General features: G+C 43.1%; 1 protein-coding gene across 1 annotated transcript in view; it reads left to right on the top strand.

Annotated features, from left to right (window-relative positions):
* Window positions 1-19,103, top strand: part of LOC135902434 (probable RNA-binding protein 19) — a 74,593-nt gene that overhangs the window by 15,280 nt on the left and 40,210 nt on the right. Inside the window, exons 9-11 of the mRNA XM_065432494.2 lie at window positions 6,469-6,846; window positions 11,294-11,358; window positions 12,794-12,864. Coding sequence (XP_065288566.1) covers window positions 6,469-6,846; window positions 11,294-11,358; window positions 12,794-12,864 — 514 coding nt within the window. The remainder of the gene's footprint in view (window positions 1-6,468; window positions 6,847-11,293; window positions 11,359-12,793; window positions 12,865-19,103) is intronic.

The raw sequence follows: 19,103 nt of genomic DNA, 5'->3' as shown, positions 1-19,103 counted from the left end.
CAAGAGAAAGATGCGTGCATAGAAAGAATGGCGAAAGAAAGAAGAGATGCACCTCTGTTGCTAGGCGGCACTTGCCTGGGCAGAACATGCGCTTGCAAAACCCGATGCGCTGTTCCATTGGCTTCGGAAGAGATTAAAAAAAAAAAAAAGATTATCTCGTGTTTTTTTATTGAGTGCAGTCTCAGGTTTACTAAAACCATGCGCCGCTGCGTCTGCTTTCTGCGCCTTGTCGTCGGCTACCTTTCTGTTTGGCTGCTGTGAAAAATACACAGAAATCCAAGAATCCCTAGACATTGGAAGATGCATTAGTTCATAGTGCTGAGTCGTTGAACATGACACGGAAACTGAATGATAATTGTTATTCTGAAAAGTTTGTAGTACTGAAATATTTTTACATTGGAAACCTTAAAGGACACTTACGGGTACTGACACAGAAAATTTTGATCTGGTTTTTCTGCTTCACTTAGTAGCTAATGACCCAGTAATCACGGCACAATATGTCATTTACTTCAGACCGCGACAGGTAATTATTTCGAGTCTTGTTTGTAGCGACCAGTCCGGGTTTTGGAGAGCTACGAAATGGGCCAGAGAAGAAATGTCAATACAGCTAGGCATGTGATCACAAAAACCTCTGATGTACGCTCTGACACGTATGCTGGCGTGCGAGTTTTCTGTTGCTGTCAGTCTGCTAGTCTGCACGTGTGATGTCCTCGCCACCATCGTCGTCCAGCGGTGGCAATTTCCTGCAGGCGGGGGTTGCGGCCGTGTTAGATACGGCCAGTCACTTGATCGACCCACTAGAAACCAGCAACTCGGATATTGTGGCTGGCAACAGTGACGACAAACCTCAAGACCCTCGCGTTGGCCACATTCACTGGTAAGACCAGACAAATCAGTGTTGAATGTCGTGGCCTGCACGGTACTTAACACTAGTGTATCCACTTCTACCCGTGAAGGCTACTGTGGGGAAAACGATGCATCACTATTTCTAACCCTGAATGTGTGTGGCAGAAGTCAGCGGTGGAGTATATACATGGCATTGTGCTGTACTCGCAATTCCTGTGTAATCAGTGCAGTGCAGTCAAGCTGATAGTGGGGAAATCTGCGGACACAACAAAAACTGCAGCTTAATTCTGCAGTTGCAACGACATTAAGGGCATCCCACTACAAGCAACGACTGAAAAGAAGAGCCCATGCAAGCAGCACGACAGCGAACATGATCTAGTGTTCTTTTGGTTGTCTATAATCCTTCTTTGATGTCGATGTTGCGAGGTGCTGCATATTGTGGTTGGCTGCACGTACATACTTTAAAATTGATTTTAAATATGTTCTAAGCTGTATTCGCCATTGATATTTTGCAAATGATGTGTGTGTGCCCACATAAATCAATTTCACATGTTATCCCCACTTCAAAATTTCAGGTCAGTACTCCTTTAACAAGTTGGCTGGGGATTTTCGAAAAGTTTGGTAATCGGAAAAGTTCGTTAATGTGGTGTTCGTAGTAATGATATTTCACTGGATAATGAAGAATATCGATTACGCTTTGGCCTCTAAGATTGCCTTTGCACTGATATTTTTAGAGGTCATGGCACATCTCCGATCTTAGTACAGTCAAACCCACTTATAACAATATTCAAGTCGCTAGAAAATCCCATTGTTATAACTGACAATTGTCATAACTGGGTTGTCTAAAAAAGACAGAGGGGACAAACATTGAAACATTTTAATTATAAGTAAGTACAGACGAACCCACCTATCGTATTTACCCGATTCTAATTTGCCCCTGAAACCAATGGACACCCATTTTGTTCGGGCTTGAAGTAAGAAAATAAAATTGTACTTGAATCTAACACATTCCCAGTTTATAAAATAAAAATATAGCATGACTTCACGTTCACACTCAGCAAATGCTACCTTTGCAGAATTACCTGTCACAGAAGAGAAACATATTTTTTAAAATGAACTTTCATAATGAAAGCGGTGCATTATCATCACCATTTGCGCTTCGTTGGCCACAGATATCAAGCATATAAGGGTGGTATTCTCAAGTGATCACATTTATAGATGCAAGTTTCAATGTAAAAGTATTTCAGTGTTGTGCTATAATGTCGAACTTTTCAGAATAACACTCATTATTAAATTTTCGTTTCATGTTAACAATGCCTCAATACTACAAATTCATATTTCACTATCTGGGGATTCTTAGATTTTAGTGTATCTTTCGTGGCAACCGGAGTGGATAACATGGTGCAGAAAGTGGGCATGCCTTGCGACTTGCTCCTAGGGAGGTGCAGCGCATAGACTTGGAAAACCTGAGACGCTGTGAGAGTAGAAAGGCACAGGATGGGACTTTTCTGTGTGGAGGCATCAGGTTTTGTTAGTGCATGCTCCGCCTGGACAAGTGTCGCCTAACAATGAAGGCTTGCTTCTTTTGGCCTGCTTTCTTCAGGCGCCTCTTTCTACATGCGCAGAGAAATGTAACCTTCATGCTCATGGAGGATGCCACATGGCCTGCCCTTTCCTGATGGTGTTTTTTACACACGCTTGCGCATTGCAACAGTTTAGGTGTCTGCCTCGAGCGAGACAGTTGCAGTAGCTCTGACAAGGAATGGGAACGGATAAAAAAAAGGGTAATGTGTTTTGGAGGCGACATGAAGCTTTCTCCATGTCTGTGGTTTTGTTTGCATCTTTTGCATGTGCTGCTGTTAATATAGTGTTTAGGTAGAGTGTGGTGGCAGAATCTGTGGAAATTGAAACACAGAATGGTGAATTTTGGGGTTTTCAATATAACAACCTTTCAAAGTAACGTACAGTTTGCCATGGTCCCTGTAGTTCGCTATACCAAGATTTCACTGTTATATGCACATTCTTTGCAGCAATGACAAAGAATTTTGTCATTGGCGTATGTATTTCAGCCTGCTTTTGCTTTACAAAGAATGGAAAACTATGCACAAGGCTTTAAAAAGCAGAAAATTATCCTCTGGTAACTGATGAATTTCTAGTGCTTGGGAAGAAGCAGTTATCAGAAACCCAACTAGCCCAGCTTTCTACCATAAAATCTGGTTTTTGGTGCAATATGTTACAGTAAAACCTTGTTAATTCGCTTAATTCGGATTTCACGAGACTGAAAAAAATGTCCGAACCAACTGAGCGGCGAATTATCGAGGATATCTAGAAAACAATAAACAGATGCTCAATACGTCAACACACCTTTATTTACTGAAGGAACCAGCAAATTGTGTTCCTCCTTTGAAGAAAACCAATGTTAAACATGCAATTCTTGTCATCTCGTGACTGATTAGTGCACGTAGCGGCGAAGGCCTCATGACTTGCTTCTCAGCTTGGCCATGACACAGCCTCTTCTTTTAGACACGCTTTTCACTACCACGGGCTTGTTCTGGTTATTTTTTCACCAGTGAGCTGGTTGTCAGCAGATTGTCCGTCTATTGTGACGTAGCTGGTGCTTCTCATCCTTGATAGCTTTGCACCGAGTCAAAAACAAAGCTGCTGTTTGCCACAACCGTGTCCACTATCAATGCGATTATGGACCGCAATGTTGCGGTTCTAAAGCCACGTGGCTGACTTGAGCACAGAGTCAAAATGAAACTACCGTTCACTGAAAAACTAGGACGAAATTACGGCCTCTATTGACGCAGTCATGGATGCCAACCTTGCAGTTACGAAGGCATATGGTCAACACAGCGTTATACGCGGCGATAAATGCAAGAATAAAGGCTTTAAAGGCACAAATAGGCACAAGACATTCTGGCGTTGCTGACAGTCACGTTAAAGGGGTCCTAGTGTTTCACAGGAGCACTGACCACCGTGGGTTCGAGCTTAGAGACCTACAGGGCCACATTAGCTGTCTCCTCTAGCACACTGCTGCGCGTGTGCTTGGGTCGTGCATGGGCTACCGAGTGGTACGAACACAGGAAAACACAGTATTGGTCTGAGTTGGCGGAAACCGTTTATTGTCTCCGGCGGCTCCCAATACTGCACAAAAGCCTGGTCCCGAGGTTTGGTGGAGACTTTTGGTTCCCGCGAACTGTATTTTCTGTCTGTATTTTTGCCAAGGGTGAAAATGCAGACAGGGGCACCTGTAGCATGTGTCTGTAAGGCCAAAGGCTCCTGCGATGTGATGCTGGGAAAAGTCCCCGCGGCTATGTGCTTGCTCTCAGGATAACCACTGGGCCAACTCACGAGAGCTCAGGCAGTCTCCTTCAGCTAGTGCCTCTGATAAGTGCAGCTTGGAGGCCCATGTGCGAGCACTAGGCACTGCTTTTCGGCTTAGCGTCCAGGCAGGATCAACAGAAGGCACATACTCGCCGTATGGGTGCGCATGGGAGCGCATGTCTCAGACAAAGGGGCCGGCAGACAAGAGGAAAATGTGTGCATACCCAGTGCAGTCCCAAGAGAAGAGATCCACACTCTTGTCGTGAGCAGCCGACAGCAGCTACGCCGTGACGTGAGTGCCGCCACTGCAAACCATTGTAAGTGGAGCACCACTGCTGACAACCGTCGTGAGTGGAAAGGGGAGGGGCGTTGGGATGACAGAGCAGGTGAATTTCTGCGCATTGACACCAGTGCATACCTCCATCCGCGAAATGTACAATTTCCACTGGTGACAATGGCAAGTGGACATTGCTTCTTTGTTTTGGTTGGATGCTAGCGCTGTTTTTGCTCTTCTGCGTTGCACATTTGCGGCGCTACGCACACACCGAGCTCAGAGAGTTGTCCGACTTAACTCATTTGTGGCCAAATAGTATGTCTGGATTAACGAGAGTTTGATTGCATTAAATAATGCATATTCCTTCCGGGATCAGAGGACGAGTCCAAATTATCTGATTTTATGAATTAACGAGGTGTTACTGTACCAGTGCTGATATGCTGATATGATATGCTGCTCGAAAACTTGAAAAAGGAATGAGTGAGATGTGTTCTTGTTTGCTTGTGTGTGCATGACGCCATGCTTGATAATTTAGTTGGTGAGTGTTTAAAAGTTTATATGGCCAATAAAACTATTGTCCTTACTTTTCATAAAGCTGTCTACTAATTTGCCATCGCAATTGATGGTTCGCCTTTCAAGCGAGATTGTTACTTTTTCTATTTATGGCAACATTAGTGTATTTGGAGTAAATCTTTGTTTTTCCGAATGAGAGAACTTTTTATTTCTGTAAGAAAGAATGAGGTGTGCGGTACTCTTAAAGGGACACTAAGGGCAAATACTAAGTCGACATGGACTCCTTAAATACCATTACAGAAATCTCGCAATGCTTGTATTGTTCCAAGAAAATATTTAGCTTACGAGAAAATTGCATCTGAAGGGTCCGTATACCTTTATCGTAATTCAAATCTCCCGCCACCCAACCAGGGGTGCATATGATGTTGCATACACCATCCCCACCCTTTGCTGCCGTCGGTGAGTTAAACAGTGCCTGACAGATGGCGATACCGAGCCAAGAAAGAGTGGTGGATTCGCCGCAGCAGCTGCTTTTTGGTCAAGTGGCCTAGTCCGTCCGGGCATCTCACGACATCACATGGAAATTGAATTCTCTGCTACTTGCACTTTGTGCAAGTTCTGCGAGCCAGCAAAACCAGCGCATCACTACGCTATAATGAAACTACTGAAACACGAAAGCGTGGGTGGCGCAGAGTCGAATGAAGACTAAACCTTTCGACCGCCTGTGTAGTTCTCAAGGGTAATGTCAATTAGTTGCTTTTTCTACAAATGAAATAGAACTGGACAAGTAGCATTTTGTTTCGCCTGATAATACAATACAAGGCCGTTTTTTTTTTTTTTTGCAGCGAGTGATTAAGTACTAGTGACAAGTTAACTGAGGAGTGCTTTCGTCATCGGGCGAGTACTTGAATGTCCCGAGGAAGTCTCCAATCATGTCCTGCATTTACCTCGATTTATGAATTATTAAGGCTCTGTTCACGATAACATTGATGCCTTAGAGATTCTCAAGCACTGATCTATCACTTTAGCTTGAATGAAGATTTGCCTTTAGTGTCCCTTTAAGGACTTTTTTTAAGTCGCGGCAAACAGGTGCGCGTTACAATTGAGCGCGGTTTTCTTTTTTTTGGTCATGGAAAACAGGTGCATGTTACAATTGAGGGCGCATTAGAATCGAGTAATTACGGTAGATTCCGATGGGGCTGGAATGCGAAAACGGTCGTGACCTATGCTTATGGCATAGGTAAAGAACCCCAGGTGGTCAAAATTGATCCAGAGCCCTCCACTACACTGTCTTTCATAGCCCATTGTGAGGCTTCAGGACATTAAACTCAACAATAATTTATGGTTGTTAATGTTTGTGTAGTTGCCATATAGTCTGCTAATGGCTACGAGTGTGGGCAGCATTTGTGGCTGATTTGAGGCAGGGAAATTAATGAATCTGTCTGTGCCTGGCAGTCTTTTATTTAAATCTAATTGCCTTTGTGACCTCGCTCTTTTTCATTCTTCAGGTTTATTACCTTTGCCAAATACCAAGAGTGTGCAGAATGGCAACAGATTTTCTCATAAAGGCGGCACTTCAGAAGAAAGCTGGGAGAATGGGCCGTCTACGCCTAGCATTGTTCCTGACGTACACTCTTCCTCCTCCCCCTCGATGCCGATCCTTGATGGACCTCCAGCGCTTTGTCGTGTCTTGGATGCTCGTAGGGCTGGTGACGTTCCACCACCGTTGATCCGTGTCGGGGATGGTCGACCGCCTACGGCTCCCAAACGAGCTGTCATTCACATATCTGAGCACACTGCCGCAAATGGAATGGACTTGCAGGATGGCCCGCCTCCTTTGGAACGTGTCCCAGCTCAGGGAGCCCATGGCAGGCCACAGCAAGAAGGTTAGTATCTTTTTAACCAGGGCTATGCTTTTTCTATTCAAGATTCCTTCACGCAGTGTAGCATCCAGCGTAATTCCACCATTCTGAACAGAAATTTGAAGTTAATGGCCCGGCATGGCATAAAGGTTGTAGCCATCGTCAACCTCTTGACTTTCTCACAGGTTATTGCGAGAACCCCCTCAACCTTTATCTTTACTATGTTTTCTTGGTAAAAAATTGGGCCTGAAAATGACCTCAAAGAAAGGCTAAAAAAACTAGAATCATGTTTGTTTTGCAGTTGCCAGAACTACATTTTAGGCACCTCCAGCATACCACCAACGGCGTAGATTATGTTGCATAATATAGGTGGATGCTGCTGATGCTGTGATGTGATGGTGGCCCGAAAGTAGTCTGAATTACAACACTAGTTCAACACCAATCGTGTTTAAAAAAATCTTTTTTTGGGGGGGGGGATTGTGGTTTGCCCAGTTTAGTCATTGAAGACACTTTGCTAACTGTCTGTCTCCCCTGGCTTTTCTGACAGTGATACGTATGAGTGACACCAGTGTGGTATTCAGTGCTTCAATACTACTCCTCTGTGGTTCACTGTGGCAACACATTTTGAAGTACTAATTACCGTTTGAACTCGCATAATGATTGCACTTTCTTTCCAGAAAAATATGCGCAAAGTTCGGGGGTGCGTTTATTGTGCGGGGTAAAATTTTGAGCAATTTTTGAGCGCATAACAAGACTATATGTTTCAGTCTGTCAAGTAGAGGCTTGCTCTCTTCTATAAATTCTCTTTTTGACTGCTTCTTTTAAGCTTTATTTTCTCGGATCTCCAAACAGCTCATGTGCCACAGAGACAAGTAAAAGTAACCTTAATGTGGAGATCAGAAAGATCCATGTGAAATTTGCTGATTTGACTTTCCAGAAAATAATTTTCAAAATGAATGAAAATACTTCAATCTTTTCATATGTGTAGGTTACCTTTAACGATAAATGAAGTGTTTCTGGGTAAATCAGACAAACGGCATGAAGGACATGAAAGCTACAGCTAGTATCTGGACATAACATACCGTATTTACTCCCATAATGATCGCACTTACGTAATGATCGCACCCCTGAATTTCGTCGTCAAAATTTGATTTTTTTCCTTTCCCACGTAATGATCGCACCCTGAATTTGTCACAGCAATATGTTGTGTGCCAAGTCTAGCTACTGATGATCACGCTTACCATCTGTCGAATGCTACGCGAACGACTCTTGAAGACATACCAAGCGGTCTGCACGCACCCAATATTTTTAAGCAGATGCCCCATTTCGTTCCTTTCATTAATTTCTGCACTTCCATGAAAAAAAAAAAAAGCTACAACCAAACTTGCCTCCGCTTTATTATTTGTAGGCTTCATAATGGTTTTGGTCAACAACAACAACATAAAGGGCGCCTTTCGATTCTTCTTGTCTGCATGTCTGCACTCGTGGGCACGCAACAAATCGCGAGCGGCAACGGTAGTGGCCACGTTTACACTGATACTTTAGAAGTGTACCGTATTCATATGCCAACGCTTGTAACGCAGCTAAGATATTCGCCTACTCTTAGCGGAAATGTGCCGTATTAGGATAGCAGTGAAGAAAAATGCCGCAGTTTCTGCAGCATGCGTGCCATGTGTTTCTATGTCACTGGCAGCTAAGCGCACCTATTTCTGTTTCTGTTCCCTCAAAGCGGACATGGCTACGTTATTGTTGCAAACTTGCCGATATTAACGATATTATTCATTACTGATATGGAAGAAACTCTTTCAATGCGCGCAATGTACTCACGAGACGAAAAATAATTATGTTTGACTTGCTCCGCCAGCCGCCATTTTTGTTTTGGTGTCCCGCACTGACAGCGGCAGCCTCCTGCTTGTCATCCCGCAGCAAATGCGGGATGAAAAGGAAAATGTTTCTTTTCGTGGGAAATTTAACCCACGTAATGATTGCACCCCTGAATGTGTGTCAATTTTTTTTTACAAAAAAGTGCTATCAATATGCGAGTAAATACGATATGTTGGCACAGCAAGGGAGAAAGATGGGCAAGGTGAATCAGTACTCTGGTGAGTCTCAGTCGGCGACTCTCAGCAGTGCTTTCACTTTTGCTTTATATGTAATGTCTGTTGTAATGCTTCAGCAGGAACATAGCTGCTCGGTATTGGAAAAAGCACTTGGCAACTGTGGCAGTCATAGTAAAATACTGGTCAGAAGGGCATCTGCCTGAAAATTTATTTTGTCACGTCTGCATTTACCTCTGGGTTTATTGTGCTCCTTGAAATCCTTGAAAGGCCATCAACGTCAAGAAGGAACTTCTTAGACTTTGTGAAGAATCATTAAATGTTTCTATACCTCAACCATTGGGAATCGTTAACCCACTAATGATGGTTTCAAATGTTATTTTCGAGACCTTCTGCACCACTCAAGGACATGCTGCCCCATAAACTATACTTTCGTTTCTTATGGAGTTAGTTTTTATTCCCTCTTGGTGGCGATTTTTTTACAGACTCCGAAGACGACTGCATGCTCGTCGGAGCTGAAAGTAAAAACAGCTGCTTCCAGGAGCAGTGTGCGTGCTTTGAAACATAGATTTCAAGATTCTACTGTGTCTGCGGCTGATTTTATTGATGGCTCGAGTACAGTGAAACCTCGTTAAACCGTAGTCGACCGGAGCTCGGAAAAAGTACGTACTAAACGGTAGTACTGTTTAAGCGAAATAGCACGAGATCGCCCACTTACCTGTCGAAAATGGAACTCAGAGAGAGTGCGATGAAAGGGGAAAAAACATGCAGTATTTATTCACTTCGCGGGACGTAAGTGTTATTTTTGTTTGATGTCGCGGCGGCCTAGCACGACGACAGCGGCCTCAAACTTACTGAAGCTGCGTGCCAGCTTCTCAGCCAGCCCCTCTCCTCTCGGCAAACACTCGCACGGCAGATTCCTCGTTGGCGTTACGTATTCTCCGTGCACGCGCGCAGTAGTGCTGCATAAGTCCCAGGGCGCCTTTTTCATTGCCGGGTGCCGGAGTTCGGAAAACTTTTCGTTTGGAATAGTTACGTTATGGCGCCCCTGTTCTCCTTGCGAGGATCGCATTCATGAGGCTGACGTAACGCGCAGCTTCTGCCACTGTCAGGCCTGAATAGCCCGTGCTGTCGCTTTCCGTGTCGTCCTCATCACTGTCGCTAGTTAACACTTCGGCAACAACAGCGGCAACGATGGTGAAAAGTCAAACCTCGTAGCCGACATCTCTTCGTGGTCGCAGCAGCGCTGCCGAGCAACTTCGCATTCCAAATGCCACACACTGTAGTCAACAGCAGATCCATGTCGCGGGCCAGCGCCGACTTCTTCGTGTCACGTTCGGTAGCACGGACGATGTTTAATTTTTCTTCTATGCTGAGCACCCGGCGTCTTTTTTATCTTAGCTTCGGCATGACGCGAGTCCTCACTTGCACGACGCCACAACGCTCTCTGGCACGGCGTCCATGCGGCGTCGAAATGATGTTGACGTTGATGCGGCTTCACGTGCAAATGCGCAGGGTGCTTGGTGGCCATTGTATGGATCTCTGAGGCTTGTTGTTCTGCCGGGCCGCCCGATAGAGATGACGTACCGCCGTGTTTGCGCGACGAAAAGTGGAAACGCTACGTTTTAACCGATGTGTACGCAATAAGCTGGTACGGTTTATGCGGATACAAAATACATTATGTTCAATGGCCGCTGAGTCGGGGAACTGACTTTACTACTTTTAAACCGAAACTACTGTTTAAGCGGGTACGGTTTAACGAGGTTTTACTGTAGCAGTGAATGAGAGGATGCTGCCTTTTTACCTGACCGATTCTGAGAGCGATGACTACGTAAGTCAACCAAGAACATTAGGATGTGCCTTCAGTTCGTGCTCCTTCGCCAACTGAAGCCATTCAGCACCAGCCAGCTAACGTGGAGACATACTGAAACTGCAAGAAATGTTATGACAGCAAAACGCAGCAGAAAACAAGAGCGTATTGCAACGCTTGCAACATTTCCCTATGTTTAACATGGCTCATCCAACTGTGGGGCTTCCAGTTCAACTTTTGTAGTGCAGGTCGTTTTCAAGGAACTATGGCCGTGTAAAAGTGGTCTATTGTGATCCTTTAATCTAAACATATTCTGGCTGTCTCCTTGTTTAAACGACTCATATTGATGAGTCATGATAATTGCCTTTGTTTCGTAAGGGATACCCTTGTGGGTGGTTTCCACTTCTTGGCGTGGTGTGTGATGTTTGGGATCTTCATTTTATCCTTGTGCCCTCTAAATGTGCTGAGATCCCCTACCATTATTTGTTGTTTTGCATTCAGGATTATGTAAGCATAGCAAAGGAATGGTGATCTGGAACTGCAAATTTTGATATCTGTGAGGTTTACTGTTCCTTAAACTAAACTATTTCAAAATGTATTGCAGGTTCAGCAGCTGCTAAGGCACCAAATGAAGTCTTTGTTGGAAATTTGAAGGCAGGCATCACAGAAGTAAGGTTCAGTCTTTGACATTTTATTGTCCCTACTCCTTCTGTAACAGTTACCAGCCAATGTGATGAAGAAAAAAAAAAAAAATATCAGGATGGTTTGCTGGGTGGGCGTGTTGGTGTGCCATTTTGGAGGCGAACAGTGCTAAAATAAGGCCTAATACAAAGGTAAGGAAGGCAAACACAGTACTGTGCTCGTCTTGCTTACCTTTGTATCAAGTCTTATTTTCCTGCTGCTCCCCTCAACTTTAAAGTTTCATTGCATTGTCACCCAACAATAAGAATTGCCTACCCATTTCTTAGCCATTTGTATGTTGAAATTATGTATGTACCATGTTCACATTGTGATGATGGGCAAGATGAGAACAAGGCGAAAGCGGGCAACGTTTCGACAAGTGGACTTGTCTTTTTCAAGGCGACATATGCTTTCCTCGCCACAGTAAAATAAAATAAAGTATGAAAAAGGTAAGTCCACTTGTCGAAATGTTGGCTCCCGCTTTAACCTTGTTCTCGTTTTGCTCATCGTCTTAAATTTCCATCTTCTGCCTTCCCCCTGTTTTCCCTGAATTTTCACATCACGTTATCCTAATGAACTTTCGTCTTGTTCCTTTGTGATGTTTTAAAGCTGGACATTTATTAAAGTTTCAATAGCAAGGAAGAATTGAGTGTTTCAGCGGCACGATCATTGTGCTAGTATTGTTGCTACACAATGAATCTGTGCTCATATTCTTTTGGATGGAAACACATTATATGTATGCCTTTGTGCATGCTAAATGTGTTCCTTGTTTTTTTATTATTGAAGTACAGTGCTTGCACGAAATAACACTGGGGATGGCTAAGGTTTCAAGTTATTATGGTAGCATAACTATGTGTCACGTATGTCAAGGAAAGCCAGAGGCTAGAAATGTAAATACAATGGGGGTGAACAGTTGTTCAATTAGTGCGTAAAAAGTGTGTTCATTCTATTTATGACCGGTCCTTACTGCTTCTCACTAGCCATAAGCAGTATGATTTAATGACATAAAGGTTGCATGCTTGCCAACCTTCCCTTGCTACTGCTGTTGCACCAGTTTATTCTATAATATTATTTTATAACTAATATTATATTACTATAATATTAGTTTATTCTATAATATTATTCATACAATATAATATTGTATGAAGCATAGGATTGACTTTCTTCTACTACATGGATGTCGGTGTTTCATCTTGCTGCATTAAAGTTATTTCATGCATTTGTCAAGTGATCCTGAATAAAGTGCACACTATAATTCTAATCTAGGAATCGCAGGGTAAAAAATGTGCTGTATTCATGCAAATAGGGTACTTTTAATGTAACACTGAGACTGTCATTCTTTGCTAGAAGGATAATGCGAGTTATGACTTGTCAGTGTGGCCTTACTCAAGTGTGTTATCTTTCGCTTGCGCTGTCTCTTTAGGAAGAAATAAGGAGCATTTTTGCAAAGTATGGAGTGGTCAACATTTCCCTGAAAGCAAAGGGCCCAAAGCCGTAAGTGTTCTTTAAATTGTTGCTGTTATGCCAGACTAGCTGTAGGTAGGATAGAGAAGGTGTTCAGAAAAGCTTTTATAGCCCTGTGGCACAGTGCATGCGCTATGGCTGAAGTTAAGAGAAGCATATTGCGTCAGAAGGCTAAGGCAGAACTTGCAAAACTACCATAAACTTTCTGAATTGATGAGGATAGGAATGTGGTAACTCTTCACTCTGGCTTGGCATTGCTACTGTTGGTTGACTGGGCTCACAACCATAACTTTTTACTTCTGTACTGCCATTCGCAGCAGCAAACAATGCCAGAAGAAAGCAGCCTGATGAACCCAGTTAGCAAACTGAATGTGACATACCTGTTCTGCACTGACTGTATTGAAATGTAGACTTTCCTGGTGTATTGGCTTGAATTTCATGTTCCCGGGGCATTTATGCCATGGAAATATGACTAGCTATGTGCAGTATGGATGTTTGCCTGCTTGTTGTGTTTCAAAACGATATTGCCTGCTACTGCCGTACAGAAGTGCTGATGTTTTCTAGCATGCAGACTTTTTGCGTCCGCTGCTGTATAGTACTAATGTTGCTTGATTGAGCACTGTCGAGATTTGTTGTTATCCTGCCCAAAAATACTGTGCCTTTCACCCCACGTTCTACGTAGAGAGAGAGTCTCCCTCATAGATGGCAGTATTGTAGCGATCCAGCAGGTGTAGAAGTGAATATAGGTGGCTGTGGCACCACTCATATGTAAGAAGTGGTGATTGAGTGAGCCAGCAGTAGCTCTCGCGTTCGACTGGTGGCAGCTTGTCGGAAGCAGCTTGCTGGGCAGAAAAGCCAACAGCCAGTACAGTTGAATTCCGTTGATTCAGGGGTGGGAATCCTGTGCCAAATGCACCATTTTGATACGAACACAAGTTCCTGTGCCAGATTGCGTCAAAAGTGGAAAAATGACTGAAATTGTGCCATGCTGCACCAAAACAGCTTTGGCTCTGGCAGGCATCAGCAAGAGATAGCCGAGGCAATGCCGGGCATTGTTTGTTTGGTCTCAGAGGCCTTGCATGTTCTGGCCGCCGTGAGCGCTAACAGCCGCGACTAGTTAGGCCCCCTGAATAAAAGTAGTGACATTCTTTTATCTTGCCACCCAAGCCAACAAGTAAAGCGTGAGACGCATAGTACAACTTTGCATGCAATCTGTCGTAAGACTGTTCCCATCAGCAGCCGCACTCAACAGGTTCACAACAGGATCCGCTGCATGCGGTGTTGAATCGCATGCCGTACATGCAACCAACTTGCTGGAATTGTCGTATGACTGCTGCGTCGCTCGGACAACCGCAGCCAGTGACAGCGCCAATAGCGTGAACGTCACGGCCACGTGGTAGACTCGGTGGGACAGGGCCGGCAAGTGAGCGCCTCGCCGCTCTGATCGTGCCTGTGTTATTTTTTTCCTCTCCCTGGTCAAAACGCTGGCCTCTTTCAATAACAGCAAAGCTGTAACTGTGACTAGAACAGCCTGAAAACCTTATATGCCAGTTTTCATGGTTTTATGAAAAAAGTAGTAAGTAGGCAAACCTTAAAATTTCTTGGTGTCAGTTAGGGGTTACATGACAATTGTTAAGCCCTCTTTTTAGGCCCATATAGAAGCTTTGCATGAAATGGTTTAAAATCTTTCTTCTGTGTACTTACCATAAATAGCAGAGTATTCATATTTTGTTGAAATGGGGGACTTCCTATGAGTGACATGTGGCAAAAGTTTGGAATGTCTAGGCTAATTATGTGCTTTAGAAATAGTTTCTGAATACTTGTCTTCTCACAATTCTTGTGTTTTATCCAGGGCATCTAGTTGCTGTTTCTCGGGTTCTTTTTTGAAATATGCGAAGCACAGGGCTTATATTTTGTTGATGTAGAAAGCATGTCATGCGTAACAAATTATGAATGTTTGATCTCTGTAGCCTAAATTATCCAATTGTCCCAGAGTGTCGTACTGCTATAGTTCACTATATTTACCAAAGTACTAAGACACAAGCACCAACTTCAAATTTGGTGAAAATAGTTGAAATGGTAAGAGCAGTGTGTGCATAAATTGAATGCACACTCAATATTTTGCATGAAAAACATGGCATGCCTCTGATTCTGCAAATAAGAAAACGTGAAAACTAGTAGACGCTACCTTTACTGAATGGAAATTTATTTACTTAATCTTTGTTGTCATCACTCTCAGACAGCACTTTATCACTGTCTGTATAGAACCACATGTCCTCCTACAGTCCATAGAGTGTTCTATGTGTGGCATTTATTAAACGACTCCACCACAATCACAAACAGGATGGTGGCTCACGCCTAGAGTTACTGGCTCGCTAGTTTGTCCTGCGATGCGTGGCATTCTCTGGAACACCACCAACACGTGACACAACTTGTTGCCGCTAGCTTAACAATGCTCAAGCATAGCTATCATTGCTGTCAATATTCATATAGCCTGAGTTGGCAAGAGTGCAGCACCACACATTGCCACCTGCAAAGGGTTGGCAGCTGTAAAACCATTATCAGGTGATCACAGTTCATCAAAAATTTGTTTACGGCTGCATGCTGCCATTCTGCGACAGTTGTGCTTGCAGTTTCGATGTGCCAGGTGATCGCAACTGAGTGCTGTTTTGAAAGAGCTATACTACGGTGTAGTTTGTCCTTAAAATAGCTGTTTCTAAAGGAAATTTGCAGCTATGTGTGGGAAAGTGTCGGGAATAAAAATGACACTGAAAATCTTATTTTCGAACAAAGTGCTGCTGGAATTGTCACTGCTGACGCCAGCTGCACTGCTGTTATTTTCAAAGTGTTTTTAAGAGAGCGTTCATATTTAATGAAACACAATGGAACCTTGGTTATGCATGCCTCGATATTGCGACGTCCCTGGTTTTACGACTGGTATGTTACTACCTGGCACACAAAAAGCAACTATGTGGTGAACATAAAAATGGAACATTTATTGCTCGATCCATGGAGTTACTTATAGAAGGTCCGTGACGTACACGTCATATGCCTAGAGTCCCATAGTCGCAGCTAGGTTGCAGCTTGCTGTCTTTTTATCATTGGTTTCTCTTCCCCATCTTTGTGTCACTCAATCATCGCCTGCCTTCGTCCCTTTGTTGGTATCTCATTGCACTATTTCTCTCTCTGCATTTTTTGTGTTGACTGCCTGACCACACTCCTCCACGTTTTCCTTCTCAGACAGTTTCACTATCACGTGACTTGGTGTATGGCCAAAAGCATTTTTGGCACTGTTCCAAGCTAGCACTGCCAGCCATAATATACTTCGACCTGTCCAGTGCCGAGTGTCGCGAAAGTGAAACTATCTCTGAAAGTGATCACCTGAGATTATCGGCCTATTGCATATAATAAGCGCGAAAGCATGTGCAAAGATTGAACCAATTACATGCTGGAATACTCACTGTGGAGGCATAGTGGCATTGGCATTACGATGCTAAGCCAAGATGTCATGGGATCAAATCCCGACCATGGCAGCGGCATTTCAATGGGAGCGAAGTGCTAAAACGCCTGTGTACTGTGCATTGGGTGCACGTTAAGAACCCCTAGTTGTCTAAATTAATCTGGAGTCTTCCACTATGGCGTGCCTCATAATCATACCATGATTTTGGCATGTCGAAGTCCAGAATTAAAATTTTTAGCCATCGTAAGGTCATATCATATACACACATGTATGTGATACAGTGTATGCAGATCATATCAGATACACATGCTCACACACTCAGTTCGGAGCTTTCTGTCTGCACGCGAGCACGCAAGACTTCTCTCACATCTGTTGTTGATTTCCTGGTTTCACATGGGTCATCGTATGAGACAGGATGTGCGAGGAGGCATTGCTTAATACTGACACAGCGGGCTGCCATCTTGAGTGAGGAAAACACTACAGGTGCTGCTGTTCCTGTTCCTATGTTTGTGGATGTTAAGATCTGTAGGTGACAGCGTAGGTGACCTACTTGCAGACATTGCTGCGCTTGAAATAAAGCTCGTGCTGCATGGCCGGCTTTTTTAATTTTGTATGTGAGAAGAAATTTTAACATGCTGGAGGGTGAGGATTGTGAAACACAGTATGCTAAATCCGTCCAATAAGACACGATTGGCACCTTCAGTGCATTATTCTTTTCGCATTTACTTTTTGGGTGGTTTTGGCTCCCGAGAAAGTCATGTAATCAGGGTTCCACTGTACTAATATATTCACTGCATTTTGCAGAGCTATTGCGTTCATTATAAACGGTTTCAACTGTAATTCATTGTAAGTTAGCTTTTTTGGTTTAAAATCTTCCTGAAGCAGGCCGAAAATGGGCCTTTCTGATGGGAGGTGATGCGTGTTCCATGCATTCACCGCCACCATGACTGACGCTGATGCTGTTAGGGTCGCCACTGCGGTTACCATTGGGGTCGGGTGCATGCATGATGACTAGCCAAGTTTTAACAATATGGTGAAGGTGAATTTTAGGATCAAAGTAGCCAATTTTTGGTCATTGGTGGAAGGCACTACATCGGCCGAACGGGCTGCTGCATTAACGTTCTGCTTGAAGAGTATCCCATCTCACTTGAAAGTGGGTCTCTTACATTACATTACACCTTACACTGCCGTGAATGCAGATGTCAACTAATCTTTATCAGATTTCTTTAAGTGCGGTGACTGACTAACTAACACTTGATAGCACGCACTAACATGGAAGCTTTCCTAATCCAGAGAAACGGTGACGTGCATTATCTGATCGTCCCTGGCTCTGCTCAAGAGTGAAGTGAATCTGCTTAAAAGTCTGTTGATTCAGCCCACTGCTTTGGTACATGCATTATGTTACTCTTCTGTTTTCCTTTTCCACTCTTATGTGTAATAAATTTTAGTTTGTAGTCAGCGCTTGTCCTGTCCATTCTTTGCCTAGCGTCCTTGTTTTTTGTGCTGTGCAGCTCTAACATGTTGTAACATGTAATAGCCGAAAGTGCACCAGTCATTGTGCACTTTCAAAAGTTTAACACCCCTCATTTCTTCTGTTTGCTGAATTTATGGCGTGTAGCAAACTGAATTTGACATTGTTTTATGCCGAGTTTTGCACGCCCGAGCAGCCTGGGCAGACGACAGCAAAAATCTGCTAATGGCATGACTTGTTTACGGTCACGTGATTCAGTTGAAGAATGGAATTACACATCAGGACAACTTTTTCGTGGGCTCTTTCTTCATAGCTAATCAATGCACAAAGTAGCGCTGGCACGAAAAATAAACAAGAAAAGTGGCTCTTTCAAACAAGACCAACAGGGCTGCGATTGGAAACTTAGAACGGCCACTGAGTATCACGAAAGAGGTCCTTTTTGTTGCGTGTTCAACAGTAAAAATGCAGCTCGCTGATTCAATTCAATTTAACTTTATTGATAAGTAAATTAGTACAAAAACAGTTGTATAGATGAAGGGGTGCCGAAGTAAAAACTGCTGGCCAGACCCCTTACAATGAATTGTAAATAGAGAAATAAATTGAAACTAACAATGCAAATGTGAAAAATTAATAAGCAGATGAAAAATTAATAAGCAGATGAAAGACGAAATAAGTACACTGATGTCATGCATAAACATATAATAAAAACAAATAACAAAAATAAAAGAGTACAAAAATACAAAAGAAAACTGCCAAAAAATTTAAAAAATTAATACCTTGGTATAACATGTCTTAAGGATAAATTTAAATAAGTAGGCACAGACAATCAAACGCTATGTCAAGTTATATAGTACAGTCATTTTTTTATTCAAATAAGTAGTCCTTTAATTAAGATTTAAAGATGGAAAGAGAGCTGCATTGTTTTAAGTCGGTATGAAGGGAGTTCCGCAGTGATATAGCAGAATAAAAAATAGTTTGTTTTCCATGGTTAGTGTGTACCTTAGGCAAAAGGAGATTCCCTTAACAGAAAAACGGGTGCAGTTAGTGTTACCCAATATGTGATAAAATTATATTGAGGTAGAGATAGCAATGAAAGACTTTGAAAAATAATAGATCAAGATTATAGTAATAAGATAGGGATAAAGGTAGTATGCCATTGTTGAAAAAGAACGAGAGTGAGTGTGATTGTCGAAGGGCAAAAGAAATAATGCGAATAGCTTGTTTTTGAAGGGTTAAGAGAGGTGAAGGATGGATATTATAAGTTCTACCCCAGGATTCAATACAATAATTGATATGACTGTGAATAAATGCATAATATAAAGTGACAAGTGTTGTGAT

The sequence above is a fragment of the Dermacentor albipictus genome, chromosome 1 (genome assembly GCF_038994185.2).
Source record: "Dermacentor albipictus isolate Rhodes 1998 colony chromosome 1, USDA_Dalb.pri_finalv2, whole genome shotgun sequence".
NCBI classification, from domain to species: domain Eukaryota; kingdom Metazoa; phylum Arthropoda; class Arachnida; order Ixodida; family Ixodidae; genus Dermacentor; species Dermacentor albipictus.
Note: the sequence above shows the minus strand (reverse complement) of the source record. Positions and strands in the feature narration are given on the sequence as shown.